This window comes from Pseudophryne corroboree, chromosome 2 (genome assembly GCF_028390025.1).
Source record: "Pseudophryne corroboree isolate aPseCor3 chromosome 2, aPseCor3.hap2, whole genome shotgun sequence".
NCBI lineage: Eukaryota > Metazoa > Chordata > Amphibia > Anura > Myobatrachidae > Pseudophryne > Pseudophryne corroboree.
Window position 1 is genome coordinate 1,020,906,757 of NC_086445.1, and position 16,456 is coordinate 1,020,923,212.

The following is a 16,456-nucleotide window of genomic DNA, read 5'->3' on the forward strand; positions in this document are numbered from 1 at the left end:
TATGCAGGCAGCACGGCTAATGTGCTGAGCCATATCCAGGCAGCATGTCTAATGTGCAGAGCCATATCCAGGCAGCACGTCTAATGTGCAGAGCCAAATCCAGGCAGCACGTCTTATGTGCTCAGCCATATCCAGGCAGCACGTCTAATGTGCAGAGCCAAATCCAGGCAGCACGTCTAATGTGCAGAGCCGTATCCAGGCAGCACGTCTAATGTGCAGAGCCGTATCCAGGCAGCACGTCTAATGTGCAGAGCCATATCCAGGCAGCACGTCTAATGTGCAGAGCCATATCCAGGCAGCAAGGCTGTTGCGCAGAGCTGTATCCAGGCAGCACGTCTAATGTGCAGAGCCATATCCAGGCAGCACGTCTAATGTGCAGAGCCATATCCAGGCAGCAAGGCTGTTGCGCAGAGCCGTATCCAGGCAGCACGTCTAATGTGCTGAGCCGTATCCAGGCAGCACATCTAATGTGCAGAGCCGTATCCACACTGCAAGGCTAATGTGCAGAGCCATATCCAGGCAGCACGTCTAATATGCAGAGCTGTATCCAGGCAGCACGTCTAATGTGCAGAGCCATATCCAGGCAGCACGTCCAATGTGCAGAGCCATATCCAGGCAGCAAGGCAGTTGTGCAGAGCCGTATCCAGGCAGCACGTCTAATGTGCAGAGCCGTATCCAGGCAGCACGGCTAATGTGCAGAGCCAAATCCAGGCAGCACGGCTAATGTGTAGCGCCATATCCAGGCAGCACATCTAATGTCCGAGCCGTATCCAGGCAGCACGGCTAATGTGCAGAGCCATATCCAGGCAGCACAGCTAATGTGCAGCGCCATATCCAGGCAGCACATCTAATGTGCAGAGCCATATCCAGGCGGCACGGCTAATGTGCAGAGCCATATCCAGGAAGCAAGGCTAATGTGCAGCACCATATCCAGGCAGCACGGTTAATGTGCAGAGCCAAATCCAGGCAGCACGGCTAATGTGCAGAGCCATATCCAGGCAGCACGGTTAATGTGCAGAGCCAAATCCAGGCAGCACGGCTAATGTGCTGAGCTGTATCCAGGCAGCACATCTAATGTGCAGAGCCGTATCCAGGCAGCACATCTAATGTGCAGAGCCATATCCACGCAGCACGTCTAATGTGAAGACGTATCCAGGCAGCAAGGCTAATGTGCAGAGCCATATCCAGGCAGCACGTCTAATGTGCAGAGCCATATCCAGGCAGCACGTCTAATGTGCAGAGATGTATCCAGGCAGCACATCTAATGTGCAGAGCCATATCCTGGCAGCACGTCTAATGTGCAGAGATGTATCCAGGCAGCAAGGCTAATGTATGAGCCATATCTAGGCAGCACGCCTAATGTGCAGAGCCAAATCCAGGCAGCACGCCTAATGTGCAGAGCCAAATCCAGGCAGCACGGCTAATGTGCAGAGCCATATGCAGGCAGCATGGCTCATGTGCAGAGCCGTATCCAGGCAGCACGTCTAATGTGCAGAGCCATATGCAGGCAGCACGGCTAATGTGCTGAGCCATATCCAGGCAGCATGTCTAATGTGCAGAGCCATATCCAGGCAGCACGTCTAATGTGCAGAGCCAAATCCAGGCAGCACGTCTTATGTGCTCAGCCATATCCAGGCAGCACGTCTAATGTGCAGAGCCAAATCCAGGCAGCACGTCTAATGTGCAGAGCCGTATCCAGGCAGCACGTCTAATGTGCAGAGCCGTATCCAGGCAGCACGTCTAATGTGCAGAGCCATATCCAGGCAGCACGTCTAATGTGCAGAGCCATATCCAGGCAGCAAGGCTGTTGCGCAGAGCTGTATCCAGGCAGCACGTCTAATGTGCAGAGCCATATCCAGGCAGCACGTCTAATGTGCAGAGCCATATCCAGGCAGCAAGGCTGTTGCGCAGAGCCGTATCCAGGCAGCACGTCTAATGTGCTGAGCCGTATCCAGGCAGCACATCTAATGTGCAGAGCCGTATCCACACTGCAAGGCTAATGTGCAGAGCCATATCCAGGCAGCACGTCTAATATGCAGAGCTGTATCCAGGCAGCACGTCTAATGTGCAGAGCCATATCCAGGCAGCACGTCCAATGTGCAGAGCCATATCCAGGCAGCAAGGCTGTTGTGCAGAGCCGTATCCAGGCAGCACGTCTAATGTGCTGAGCCGTATCCAGGCAGCAAGGCTGTTGCGCAGAGCCCCTGCATTATGATCTTGGGAGTTTCACCACTGCCCTTTCTAATCTCCACTGCTGCAAGTGCCTGTACTGCTATGGATGCCAACTGCGTCCAGGTCCACAGCTGTGTGTGGTGTTTGCTGGTGTTGGGTGCATCCCAGCCAAATCCAAGGGCTTCTCCTATTTACCTTTGGGTTTGTTCTCAACACCATAAACTGCGGTATAACAGGAACACAGGTGTGGCAGAAAGTCATTGTACAGTAGTATAGCTGCTTTATCTAATGAAGAGCAATGGGTAGATGTACTGTAGTGTGTGGAAACGATACAGCAGGGCTGCAACAAGGTGTGTGCGGAGGGGGCACCGCACATAGCGCTGCAGGGTAGGGGGCGCTGTTGGTGGCACTTGTCAATTATCTGTTTTAATTACCTTCATTTGCAGGTCCCCCCCTCCTTTTTGAAGCCCAGCATCTCCTGGCCGCCCCTGTCTCCTACCCTGACCCCTTCTGTCGCTAATACCTAAACAACATTCTTGAACTCAACTTGAGATGTCTTTGTTATTCAGTCACACTGTCCTTTATTACATTACAAGATACTGACATACCCAGGATTCTAACCCATTGCTGAGGCATTGCAGTCAGAAACTCTACTCATTGAGCTATCTGCCCTTGCATAGAAAGGTAGATAAGTCTAATCTAGAGAATTCTATCTATTGGAAGCTTACCTTGTACTTTGTGAAAAAATTATCAGTATTACAGCTGAGCAGATCTATGTAGTGTGTGGCTGCAAGACATTGGTTGTGTGGGTGCACACTACATAGATCTGCTCTATTACAATGCTGATTATTATTTTACAAAGTACCAGTAGCTTTATATAGTGTTCATAGATTTTTTGCAGGATCAAATGGCTCAATGAGTAGGGTGTTTGATTAGAAGTCAACAGGTTACAGGTTTGAATCCTGGGTATGGCAGTATATTGAAATGTGTTATTTAATAAAGGGTATTGTAACTGAATAACAATGAGCTCTCAAGTTAAGTGCATGAATCTGGTATAAAGAGGATTTGTGTCCAAGTCCATTTTCTTGCAGTGTTTTAAAAATGCTAATCGTGGCTCCCTCTGTGCCCCTGGGCACGCCTATTGCCGCATCTGGGGCGTTCACACGTCCGTGACGGGCACGCGCCCCATTCACTAGAATGGGAGTGTCTCTGTGCGCTCCCGGCGTGACTAGGCGAACGGATCGCCTAGTCACACAGGGAGTGCTCGTATGCGATGGAGCTGCACTAGATGTGTGCGGCTCCTTCTGTATATATATATAAATATATATATATATATATATACACATGATGAAGTCTAATTACTGACGAAACGCGTTGGACCTGATGTACCTGAACTTCTTTTATGGACAGATAAGCCTTTTTTAATATTTATTTCCTGTACGTTTGAATTTTTACCATCTTTTTGGATACCTATGGAAAATTGGATGTATTCGATTACCAATATGGATAGATAAGCTTGTTACACTTTTTTGTCCTGTATGATTGCATTTCTTCCATTTTGTGTACTATATGTGTTGTATTAAACATTGTGAAAAACGTAAAAAAAATCCCTGGCTGTGGATTTTAAATTGTGGGATTTGCTTATACCCACGAAGTTTTTTATATACAACTGGTTTTATTTGTGGAATGAAAACTGCGTGAAAACTGTACGCGCTATGTTATTTTGTTCTAATCTTTTTCATGTACCTATATTGGTCTTATGACTGAAGGAAAAGTCTTTTATATACCAGATAAGTAGTGTCCTATTCCTAGTCACACTGGGTATACACCTCCTATAATTTTATTAGACACTAGAAGGCGCCCTTTCCTCCACTTACACATATAGATATATATAGATATATATATATATATATATATATAGATAGATAGATAGATAGATAGATAGAATGTGGGAAGGGGCATCATAGTATGGGCTTTCTCTGTGCTCAATCTTGTCATTCCCCTTCCCCACGAGCCATGCGCCTTATGTCCTTATTGTAGAAATGGGGGGGGGGGGGGTCCAATTCCCTCTCTGGCACAGGGCACCAAAATGTCTAGTTACGGCTCTGCGATACAGAGCAGTTGGGGGGTAAGGTTCCTCATTAGCACAAATGATTTACACCCACAAACACAAAACTGACAGGACATACTCACCCATTGCACTTTTTAGCATTTTCATTGCAGGATCTTCCAAGTAACCGATTCTCTCTTTAACAATTGTTTCAAAGGTCTTATAGTTAATAAACCCTGGAAGTTCCCTCCCACGATGCAGCTTCTCATATTCATCAATTTCACATTTTAGCACTTTGTTAACTAAAATAAACCATAAGATTAAAAGGGTTAAAGGAAATGATATGTCATATTTAGCATTTAGCAGTTTCTCAAGTAACATTTTTATCACTTCACTTCACAGAAAACCGAACCCACCCGGATTTGGCATTTCTGAGTAGTGTGAGACAGACTGTGAAGGGCTGTGGGGTGCAGCACTACTGTAATAAATATTAATAACTGTGTAAGACAGACTGTGAAGGGCTGTGGGGTGCAGCACTACTGTAACTGTGTCAGACAGACTGCGAATGGCAGTGGGGTGCAACACTACTGTAATAAATATCAATAATAACTGTGTAAGACAGACTGTGAAGGGCTGTGGGGTGCAGCACTACTGTAACTGTGTCAGACAGACTGTGGAGGGCTGTGGGGTGCAGCACTACTGTAACAGACAGACTGTGAATGGCAGTGGGGTGCAACACTACTGTAATAAATATCAATAATAACTGTGTAAGACAGACTGTGGAGGGTTGTGGGGTGCAGCACTACTGTAACAGACAGACTGTGAAGGGCTGTGGGGTGCAGCACTACTGTAACTGTGTCAGAGACTGTGAATGGCTGTGGGGTGCAACACTACTGTAATAAATATCAATAATAACTGTGTAAGACAGACTGTGGAGGGCTGTGGGGTGCAGCACTACTGTAACTATGTCAGAGAGACTGAAGGGCTGTGGGGTGCAGCACTACTGTAACTATGTCAGAAAGACTGAAGGGCTGTGGGGTGCAGCACTACTGTAACTATGTCAGAGAGACTGAAGGGCTGTGGGGTGCAGCACTACTGTAACAGACAGACTGTGAAGGGCTGTGGGGTGCAGCACTACTGTAACTATGTCAGACAGACTGTGAATGGCTGTGGGGTGCAACACTACTGTAATAAATATCAATAATAACTGTGTAAGACAGACTGTGGAGGGCTGTGGGGTGCAGCACTACTGTAACTATGTCAGAAAGACTGAAGGGCTGTGGGGTGCAGCACTACTGTAACTATGTCAGAAAGACTGAAGGGCTGTGGGGTGCAGCACTACTGTAACTGTGTCAGAGAGACTGAAGGGCTGTGGGGTGTAGCACTACTGTAACTATGTCAGAGAGACTGAAGGGCTGTGGGAAGTAGCACTACTGTAACTATGTCAGAGAGACTGAAGGGCTGTGGGGTGCAGCACTACTGTAACTATGTCAGAAAGACTGAAGGGCTGTGGGGTGCAGCACTACTGTAACTATGTCAGAGAGACTGAAGGGCTGTGGGAAGTAGCACTACTGTAACTATGTCAGAGACTGAAGGGCTGTGGGGTGCAGCACTACTGTAACTATGTCAGAAAGACTGAAGGGCTGTGGGGTGCAGCACTACTGTAACTATGTCAGAGAGACTGAAGGGCTGTGGGGTGTAGCACTACTGTAACTATGTCAGAAAGACTGAAGGGCTGTGGGGTGCAGCACTACTGTAACTATGTCAGAGAGACTGAAGGGCTGTGGGGTATAGCACTACTGTAACTATGTCAGAGAGACTGAAGGGCTGTGGGGTGTAGCACTACTGTAACTATGTCAGAAAGACTGAAGGGCTGTGGGGTGCAGCACTACTGTAACTATGTCAGAGAGACTGTGAAGGGCTGTGGGGTGCAGCACTGCTGTGACTGTCAGACTGTCAGTGTAGGGCTATGGGCTGAATCACCACTGGGACTGGTGGGCTGCAGCACTGTGTTGCATGTTCAGGGCAGGCACCATATTAAAAAAAGAAAAAAAAACTGTCAAGAAATAGCATTCATTAGGGGCCTGTGACTGTCATTACTACAGTAGAAGTGCTGTGAGTCGCAGTGTGTGTAAAAATAATTAAAAATAAATTGTGTGCATTGTTCATGTTCTGGCATCATGTTATAAAATAATAACATACATTACATGGCAGTGTGCCATCATTACTAGAAGCGCCTTGTTCACAGTTTGAAAAAGAAAAAGGAATAATTGGATCAGTCAATAGAAGAGCAGGAGCAGCAAACCAGCACCAATGTTGCGGCTGCTGCCAGTCATGATGATAGTACTTTGGCATCTACTAAAGGTGGTCCAGGGGACACAAAGTTTAAGAAAGGGCACCTGAAATCAAAATATTTCACAATATAAAAGAAAACATCACCTTTAATTATAAAGAGAACGATTACTGCCAAAAAAAAGTAAAATTGCCAACATGCCATGCAGAGCTGTAACTAGACATTTTGGTGCCCTGTGCCAGAAAGAGAATTAGTGCCTCCTGCCACCCCCTTCCCCTTTAAAATGGGGATATAACATACCTAAGGCGTGCAGCAAAAATATAGGGGCGTGGCTTAATGGGGAAGGAGTGTGGCCACAGAATAGTACCAATTCACATCACACCACACAGTAGTACCCCTTACACACATTACGCCAGGTAGAGCTCCTTATACAGATTATGCCAGGTAAATCCTCCTTATACACATTACTGCAGCTAGAGCATCTTAGACACATTACGCCAAGTAGAGCATCATATACACATTACGCCAGGTACAGCCCTTATACACATCACATCAGGTAAAGCATCTTATACACATTATGCCAGTAGAGCACATTCTGCACATTACACCAGGTAGAGCCTCTTATACACATTGTGCCAGGTAGAGCCCTTATACACATTGCACCAGGGAGAGCCCCTTATACACATTGCACCAGGGAGAGACCCTTATACACATTATGCCAGGTAGAGCATTATATACACATTATGCCTAACAGAGCTAGCTATACACATTGCACCAGGTAGAGCCCTTATACACATTGCACCAGGGAGAGCCCCTTATACACATTACGCCAGGTAGGGTCCATTATACACATTATGCCAGATAAAGCCCCCCTCCCCCCGCCGTGAGACTGTGACTGAGGGCACTGACCTGGACAGGGTGGAAATATAGTGACTGTCAGGTACACATGTACTATAATGCAGTGCTGCACCTGCTGCTGGCGGCTGAGATGGGCTGTTCGATCTGCATGGCTGCTGCCTGCTGGACCTCTCCTGGATCAGTTCAACTTGTGTGCTCTCCCTCCCGCTGGAACGTTGCTGCTCCTCGCAGGGCACTGTGGGTGTGTGCTGGGGGCAGGCTGGGAGAGACGTCTCTCCTGAGTCCCAAGAGATGCTGTGAGGGAGTGACAGAGGGAGAGGGCGGAGCATGCAGGCGTGCAGCTGCAGCTACAAGTATTATCAGAGAGAGTAGGAGCCAGGCACTCCCATCCGCAGGCAACTCTGCAGCTAGCTGACAGCAATGAGGGTGGGCAATAGTTTTGCGTGGCCCCCGCGGTGCTGATTGTGTTTTTTTTTTGCCAACAGTGCATATGCGCTGTGGGCAAAGCACCTCCAGCACAGCCCTAGTTATGACCCTGATGCCATACACCACACACAGTGGCAAGGGAAGGCTCAGGCCATGGCCTTTGTTTGCGAGTGATGGTCCTGCTAGTGCTACTGCTGTTACATGCACTAGAGGAATGTCTGTTACAGAAGCCAAGGCCACACAGTCATCTTCTGTTACCTCATTTGATGATGCAACACCTTCTCACTCTGAGTCTAGCATAGGTGTCACCTTTAAAACAGACAAATCAGTGCCCCCTCCCCAACAACAAAAAAGAACACTAAGGCTGAAGAACAAACTGTTTGTTCACAAATTCCTGAGGAGGTCTAGGGGTGTTCACGTTAGCTATGTGTGAGTCTGACATTTCTGACACTGTACTCAGTGCCATTTCTTGCGGCGGACGAGCCGTGCAACCGCACGGGGCGCCCGCCGCGGCACTTTGCTGGTCCCTGTTTCCACCTCCTCCGTCTTCCCGAGTACTCCTGCTTGGGGGGCGGAGTTTCGCGGAATGACGCGGTTGCGTCGTGACGACACTTGCCTGCGTACTGTGTAAAATGGGGACTCTTGCCTGCTGTAATGTGTAAAATGGGGACTCTTGCCTGCCGCAATGTGTAAAATGGGGACACGTGCCTGCCGCAATGTGTAAAATGGGGACACGTGCCTGCCGCAATGTGTAAAATGGTGACATGTGCCTGCCGCAATGTGTAAAATGGGGACTCTTGCCTGCCGCAATATGTAAAATGGGGACTCTTGCCTGCTTAATGTGTAAAATGGGGACTTTTTTTTCCCCTAGTGGCGGCCGTGATGATATCAGATGAGACCACGCCCATTTTAATGAGGCCACACACCCTTGTCGGGAGCGCGTGCGGTTGCATTTTTTTTTATATATCTATGGGGGAGGGGACATTTTTTTATGTCAAGGGGGGGGGGGGGGGGGGGGGGTGCATTTTGAAATCTTGCACTCGGAGCCAAATTGTCTAGAAACAGCCCTGACTGTACTTGTAGTCTTCCATCATTTCTGCACTTTCTGAACATGTGGGGAATGAGCAGTACAAGTAAAGTTGGTGACAGAAATGGAGGATGCTAGCAGGGAAGTGCAATAAGATGATGGGGATATTTGTGTATCTGATGCTAATTAGGATATTGATGATGAGGATGTTGTTTGTGTCAAAGACATAAATCTATGGGTTAAATGAACAAATCTATTATGCCAGCTATCTCTAATTGTTTACCCTGTTTAGTGCTCCACTGTAATTTGTACTCGTCATTCAATAGGGTGGCCGTTGGATCTTTGACTCCCATACGGTTATAGTAACATACTGTGGTTGTAATTGTGTTAACATTGTTGCAGTATTGTATTCATGTGAAGTAAGCTGTTGCTGCAGTCCTGGTTGTTATGGTGATGGTACACACACTTTAAAGTATACGCCCCCTGCCCCGGCTGGTCGCGGCATCAGTATTTGGATGCAGCTAGGGAGGTCATCAGTGCTTCGCCAGCACTACTCTGTGACGTCAGCGTGACCGGCGTGGGAAACGGAAGCCGTGACCTAAGCACTTTGGTGTCTTTATAAAGATATATATATTCAGTTTATCTTCCATTGTTGTCCTGACGAAGGTGAATTAAATATCTACGACACGTTGAAAACTATTAGAGACGTCTCTTGTTAATACTTTTGCCGAGTGCTGTTTGTATGTATATATATATATATATACAGTGCCAGATTAAGGTCCTCATGGGCCTGGAGCTGAAATTTCTGAAGGGCCTATTGAGTGCCACTGCAGGGGATGTGACCAGCACAGCGGGTGTGTGGCTAATGATATGGCGGTGGGATCAGTGCTGTGTATATATATATATATATATATATATATATATATATAATGCGCTATAGCTTGGCACTCAGGATAAAGGCTGTATACTGATGGGGTGCCTTCCCAAATATTAATAGTTACCAATGTCTTTACCAGAAAGAACCAGGCGGCACTCCCAAATTCCAATTCAAGCAGGTGTATTAGAAATTCATAGTGTCATAAACAGGCGTCAACGTTTCAAGGCTCGCAGGCCTTTTCGTCAGGACGTATATGTAAGTGAAAAGAACTAGAAACATGAATTTCTAATACACCTGCTTGAATTGGAATTTGGGAGTGCCGCCTGGTTCTTTCTGGTAAAGACATTGGTAACTATATATATATATATATATATATAGTGTATGTGTTGTGTATACACATGTATGTTGCATGTGTTTTAAAAATTATGAACTCCCCTACCCCCTAACCCGCAGCCTAACCCTAACCTTCCCCTTTTGTGCCTGACCCTAATCACGCCCCCAGTGGTGCCTAAATCTAATCCCCCATCCCCCGCAGATATGTATTTATGAAAATGTAAATTTATCCTTTATTGAAAAATTATGGATAATTAAAAACAATATCTGGTTAATTAGGACACAGTTGTGTGTAGAGTGGTTAATAAATAAAATTAAAGGTTGTAAAAAATTGATGTATAGGATTAAAAATTCCTAAAGGGAAATTGCTTATGTGATTACTAAAAAGTGAATCCTAATACCGGTATACGGAAATAGGGACAACAAACATGCAATGGACAAACAAATATAGTAACAGTAAGACACACAAAAAACATAAAAACACTCAATTGCCCCAATATACTGTACAAGTCTTTAGTGAGTGATGAATAGGATTCCCAGTCTGCGGTGGATGCGCAAAATGCGGCTTCAGGGCCATAACTAGATGTGTGCCAATGGTGCCTTGCCCACAGCGCAAATGCACTGAGAGCGCACCATCTGGCAGCACACTTGCACGGCCACTATGGCACACTTACACTTACTACCACCGGCCGCCGCTGCTACAAGGGAGTGCTGCCGCACCCGCCGACAGCTTCTGCTTCTCATTAAAGTATGCCGGAGTCGGGCGGCCAGAATAATGGGGGATTTTCAGCATGAGAAGAGGAGGGGGATGCTCTCCTCCCCGCCCCTCTCCACCCTGGCTCCTCCTCTCTGAGACCTACAGCAGCCGCCGGGGATGAGAGATCGTGGTGTCTGATCCCCGGCAGGGAGCGGGCTGTTAGGATCTCCTGTTCTGTGCTGCCACGTTGCCATGGCAACCGGGAGGCAAGTGTTAGCGAAGTAACCTGAGCGCAGCTGATACTCCGGTCTGGGTTTTTACTGTGTAGTGGTTACAGGCTCTGTGCACGGCAGGGAATCCGGCGCTGGTTTTGTGCTCACAGTCTGTGAGGTCTGAGTGGGGCGTGGACAGCACCTGCTATATAAACCATCCTCTCAGGCTAGGCAAATGCTGCTGAATCTTTGTTTGTTAGTCAGTTCCAGAGAGTTAGCTAGTACTGTGTGACTTTGTATTTACTTGTTGCTTACTGCGAATAGGCCTGCTGGGGTTCTTTTGCTATTCTGTGAACCCAGCAGGTTTGCGGCTGTACTCTCAGACCTGCTTGCTTAATCCTCCCTCACTGTGCAGGGCGTCCAGGTGTCAGTTTAGTGGCAGTAAGCTGAACCTGTGCCCTGCAAGTGGGGGTTAGGATTGTGGATACTCTCCTTGTGTCTATATTTCTATCTCTGACCAAGGAGTTTATTCCCACACCCGTTGGTAACCCTTTGGGGTTTTTTCTGTTGCTCTTAGCAACATCATTTCGGGTGCTCCACATGTTAAATCACTACATCTCGCTTCATTGTCCGCTCTATTCCATCTGAGCATTCCTGAGCCTTTGGGCTTCCCCGTTCATTTTGTGTTTATTAGTTATTCCATCACCTCCTGTGTATGTTGTGTTATACTGTCTGTGAGTTCGTTTTGCTTCGCTTCCCTCTCTGTTCATACACCGGTATACTCCTGTTAGCACTGGTGTGCGTAACATATTCAGCAGCCCTACTCCTCTTGAAATTTTGTGGGAATATGGAGCATACCCCTCAAAATACTTTGCAACAGGTGGTCGATCAGGTGCAGGTCCTGACTCGACAATTTAATGAGATGTCCATTAAAATGAACACCCCGCAGGCCGCTAGTGGAGCTCCCGCAGCAGCAGTGGCAAGTTTAGGGGTTAAGGAGCCGAAAGTAAATCTCCCGGATCGTTTTTCTGGAGATCGCTCGCAGTTCTTTTGTTTCAAGGAGAGCTGTAAGCTATATTTCAGGCTTAGGCCCCAGTCTTCTGGGTCGGAGATTCAGCGGGTGGGCATGGTGATTTCCTTGCTACAAGGAAACCCACAGGTCTGGGCATATGGGTTGCAGCCTGACTGTCCGTCGCTTAAAAGTGTTGATGCTTTTTTTACGGCACTGGGCATTTTGTATGATGACCCTGACAAGATGGCTTTAGCCGAGGCTCAGATTACGGTCCTAAAGCAAGGGCGACGGCCAGCTGAGGTTTATAGTACGGAGTTTCGGAGGTTGGCTCATGATACCCAGTGGAATGACCCAGCCCTGAGAAACCAGTACCGAAGGGGCCTTTCTGACCAGATAAAGGACCAACTGGTACAATATCCCTCGCCTGATAGCTTAGATCAGCTCATGCAGTTATCCATCCGGGTGGATAGACGGCTGAGAGAGCGTAGGCTTGAAAGGGAGACCGCAGTTTAATTTTTTCCCAAGGGAACCTCAGACTCTGAGGAATATTCTGAGGAGCCTATGCAGATTGGGGCTACCCGCCTCTTCTCGCGTGAGAAGACGCGGAGGAGACAGCAGGGTTTGTGTTTGTACTGTGGGAATAAAGGTCATGTTGTAGTATCATGCCCAGAAAAGCCGGAAAACTTCAGGGCCTGAGGGTGATGGGAAATATCCTGTCAGGCCAGAAGTCAGATTTTCCCAAAAAGACTTTTCTCATTCCGGTGACTTTGGAGATCCTCGGTCAAACTTTCAAGACTGAGGCCTTTGTTGACAGTGGGGCCGATGGGGTTTTCATGGACCGTCAATTCACCCTGGAACACTCTGTTCCCTCAGTACCTTTGGCATCAGAGATTGAAATCTGTGGGTTAAACGGGGAACCATTGTCCCAGGGTAAAATTACCTCCTGCACCAGCCAAATTCCTTTGTTTATTGGAGCCACACACTCAGAAAAATTGTCTTTCTATGTGACTGTCTGTTCTTTTGCCCCATTGGTTTTGGGGTTACCCTGGTTAAGGGCCCATAACCCTCAATTTAACTGGGTCTCTGGGGAGATTCTTAGTTGGGGTAGTGATTGTTTCAGGAGTTGCTTGAGCCTTCCAGTCAGGCTCTCGCAGCTAAGTTTGCCAGGATTGCCAGGATGTTATGCAGATTTTGCGGATGTGTTCTCCAAAAAAGTTGCGGAGGTACTACCTCCCCATCGCCCCTATGACTGTGCCATTGATTTGTTGCCGGATGCTAAGCTTCCCAAGAGCAGGTTGTACTCCCTGTCACGTCCTGAGACTCAGGCTATGGCAGAGTACATTCAGGAGAACTTGGATAAGGGATTTATCAGACCCTCACAGTCCCCAGTTGGGTCGGGGTTCTTCTTCGTGGGTAAAAAGGACGGTTCGTTGCGACCCTGCATCGACTTCAGGGAATTGAACCGTATCACGATTAAAAACTCGTACCCACTGCCTCTCATTTCGGTTTTGTTTGACCAGCTTCGTACTGCCACCATTTTTTCTAAGATTGACCTACGCGGTGCTTACAATCTAATCCGAATAAGAGAGGGGGATGAATGGAAGACTGCCTTTAATACCCACTCAGGGCATTATGAATATTTGGTGATGCCTTTTGGGCTCTCTAATGCCCCGGCAGTCTTCCAGGAATTCATGAACGATGTGCTCAGGGAATATTTGGATAGATTTTTAGTTTTTTATCTAGATGACATCCTAATCTTCTCCCATTCCCTGGAGGAACATCGGAAGCATGTACGCTTAGTCCTCCAGAAACTCAGAGACCACCAGCTTGGGGCGAAGCTGAGGAAGTGCGAATTTGAAGTCCGGCAAATCGCATTTCTAGGGTATATTATCTCCTCAGAAGGTTTCCAAATGGAGGGTTCTAAGGTACAGGCAGTCCAGGATTGGGTGCAGCCCACTAGTTTGAAGGCGCTTCAGCGTTTTCTGGGCTTTGCAAATTTTTATAGACGGTTCATCGCTGGATTTTCGTCTATAGTGGCCCCCTTTGTGGCACTCACTAAGAAAAGGGCGGATGTTGCTCACTGGTCTTGTGAGGCCAAAGCGGCCTTTGCCCGTCTCAAAAGGGCATTTGTCTCGGCCAAGGTGCTGCGACACCCAGATCCAGAGCGTCCTTTTGTGGTAGAAGTGGATGCCTCTGAGATAGGTATTGGGGCAGTGCTCTCTCAGATGGGGGTGTCTGATAATCGCCTTCATCCCTGTGCTTACTTTTCCCGTAAATTTTCGTCTGCCGAGGTGAATTATGATGTGGGTAACCGGGAAATGTTGGCTATAAAGGATGCACTTGGGGAGTGGAGACACTGGCTTGAGGGGGCTAAGTTTGTGGTCTCAATTCACACCGACCATAAGAATCTGGCATATTTAGAGTCAGCGAAGCGGCTCAATGCCAGGCAAGCACGATGGGCTTTGTTTTTTGCTCGCTTTAATTTTTTGATAACATATCGCCCTGGGTCAAAAAACATCAAGGCTGATGCGCTCTCGCAGAGTTTTGCTCCAGTCCAAGAGACCACCGAGGAGCCATTGCCCATTGTGTCCCCATCATGTATTAAAGTGGGCATTACCCAGGACCTCTTGTCATTAGTCCTTAGAGCACAGGAGCAGGCTCCTCCAGACCTTCCGGTAGGTCTCTTGTTTGTGCCTCCTAGGTTAAGACAGCGAGTGTTCCTGGAATTCCATGCCAAGAGGTCGGCAGGGCATCCGGGTATTGCCAGAACTCGGGAGTTGCTGTCTAGGGCGGTGTGGTGGCCCTCGGTGGCTAGGGATGTGGATCAGTGGGTTCGGGCATGTGACGTTTGTGCCCGAAATAAAACTCCTAGAGGGGTTCCTGTCGGCCCATTACATCCACTCTCTATTCCATCTAAGCCATGGACCCACATTTCCATGGATTTTGTGGTGGACTTGCCCAAATCCTCGGGGATGACAGCCATTTGGGTTGTCGTTGACAGGTTTTCGAAGATGGCGCATTTCGTTCCACTGGTTGGGTTGCCATCGGCCAGACGCCTGTCCGAGTTATTTATGCAGCATGTTGTGCGCCTCCACGGGTTGCCACTTGATGTGGTCTCTGACCGTGGATCCCAGTTTGTGGCCAAATTCTGGAGGGCATTTTGTTCTGATCTCCAGATTTCTGTGAGCTTGTCGTCAGGCTACCATCCACAGTCTAATGGGCAGACTGAGAGGGTGAACCAGTCCTTGGAGCAGTTCCTCAGGTGTTATGTCTCCAAGTGTCATACTGACTGGGTTGCTCATCTATCCATGGCGGAGTTTGCCTATAACAACACGGCTCACTCTGCTACAGGGATCTCTCCCTTCCTTTGTGTGTATGGGCATCATCCTAAGGCCAATTCTTTTGACCCCCTGGATTCCACGCCTGGTGGTTCCTCTGTGGTTTCGGCCCTTAGGGGTATTTGGAGGAAAGTTAAGAAAGCCCTTGTGTCTGTGTCATTAGTGACCAAAAGGGTTTTTGATAAGCGGAGAAGACCCTGCAGCTTCAAATTAGGAGACTTCGTCTGGTTGTCCACCAAGAATTTGAAGTTGAGACAGCCATCTCATAAGTTAGGCCCCCGGTTCATCGGCCCTTATAAGATCACCAGGGTTATCAATCCGGTGGCATTTCAGTTAGATCTGCCCCGTTCATTGGGTATCAATAAAACATTTCATTGTTCCCTTTTAAAACTGGCGGTTAGTAATCCTTCTTCCAGTGGAAGACCTTCTCCTCTTCTGATACGGGGTCAGAGGGAGTTTGTGGTTGAAAGGGTTCTTGACTCCAAGATGGTTCGGGGTCGGCTGTCATTTTTGGTGCACTGGAAGGGGTATGGCCTGGAGGAGCGGTCGTGGGTGCGCAGTTGTGATCTTCATGCCCCCAGACTGATACGCTCTTTCTTCACGCAGTTCCCCGATAAACCCGGTGGTAGGGGTTCTTTGACCCCTCGTCAGAGGGGGGGTACTGTTAGGATCTCCTGTTCTGTGCTGCCACGTCGCCATGGCAACCGGGAGGCAAGTGTTAGCGAAGTAACCTGAGCGCAGCTGATACTCCGGTCCGGGTTTTTACTGTGTAGTGGTAACAGGCTCTGTGCACGGCAGGGAATCTGGCGCTGGTTCTGTGCTCACAGTCTGTGAGGTCTGAGTGGGGCGTGGACAGCACCTGCTATATAAACCATCCTCTCAGGCTAGGCAAATGCTGCTGAATCTTTGTTTGTTAGTCAGTTCCAGAGAGTTAGCTAGTACTGTGTGACTTTGTATTTACTTGTTGCTTACTGCGAATAGGCCTTGGGATTCGGTACTTCATTCTGCCAATCCGCACTTAGCAGTAAGACTGGAGTCAGTTGTTTAACCTGCTGGGGTTCTTTTGCTATTCTGTGAACCCAGCAGGTTTGCGGCTGTACTCTCAGACCTGCTTGCTTAATCCTCCCTCACTGTGCAGGGCGTCCAGGTGTCAGTTTAGTG

At 47.9% G+C, this 16,456-nt stretch overlaps 1 protein-coding gene across 2 annotated transcripts in view; it reads right to left on the bottom strand.

The window, feature by feature from the left end:
* Positions 1-16,456, bottom strand: part of LOC135050310 (interferon-induced GTP-binding protein Mx1-like) — a 139,381-nt gene that overhangs the window by 24,004 nt on the left and 98,921 nt on the right. For both annotated transcript variants that reach the window (XM_063956714.1, XM_063956713.1), the window contains exon 11: positions 4,366-4,524. In XM_063956714.1, the coding sequence (XP_063812784.1) occupies positions 4,366-4,524 (159 nt within the window). The remainder of the gene's footprint in view (positions 1-4,365; positions 4,525-16,456) is intronic.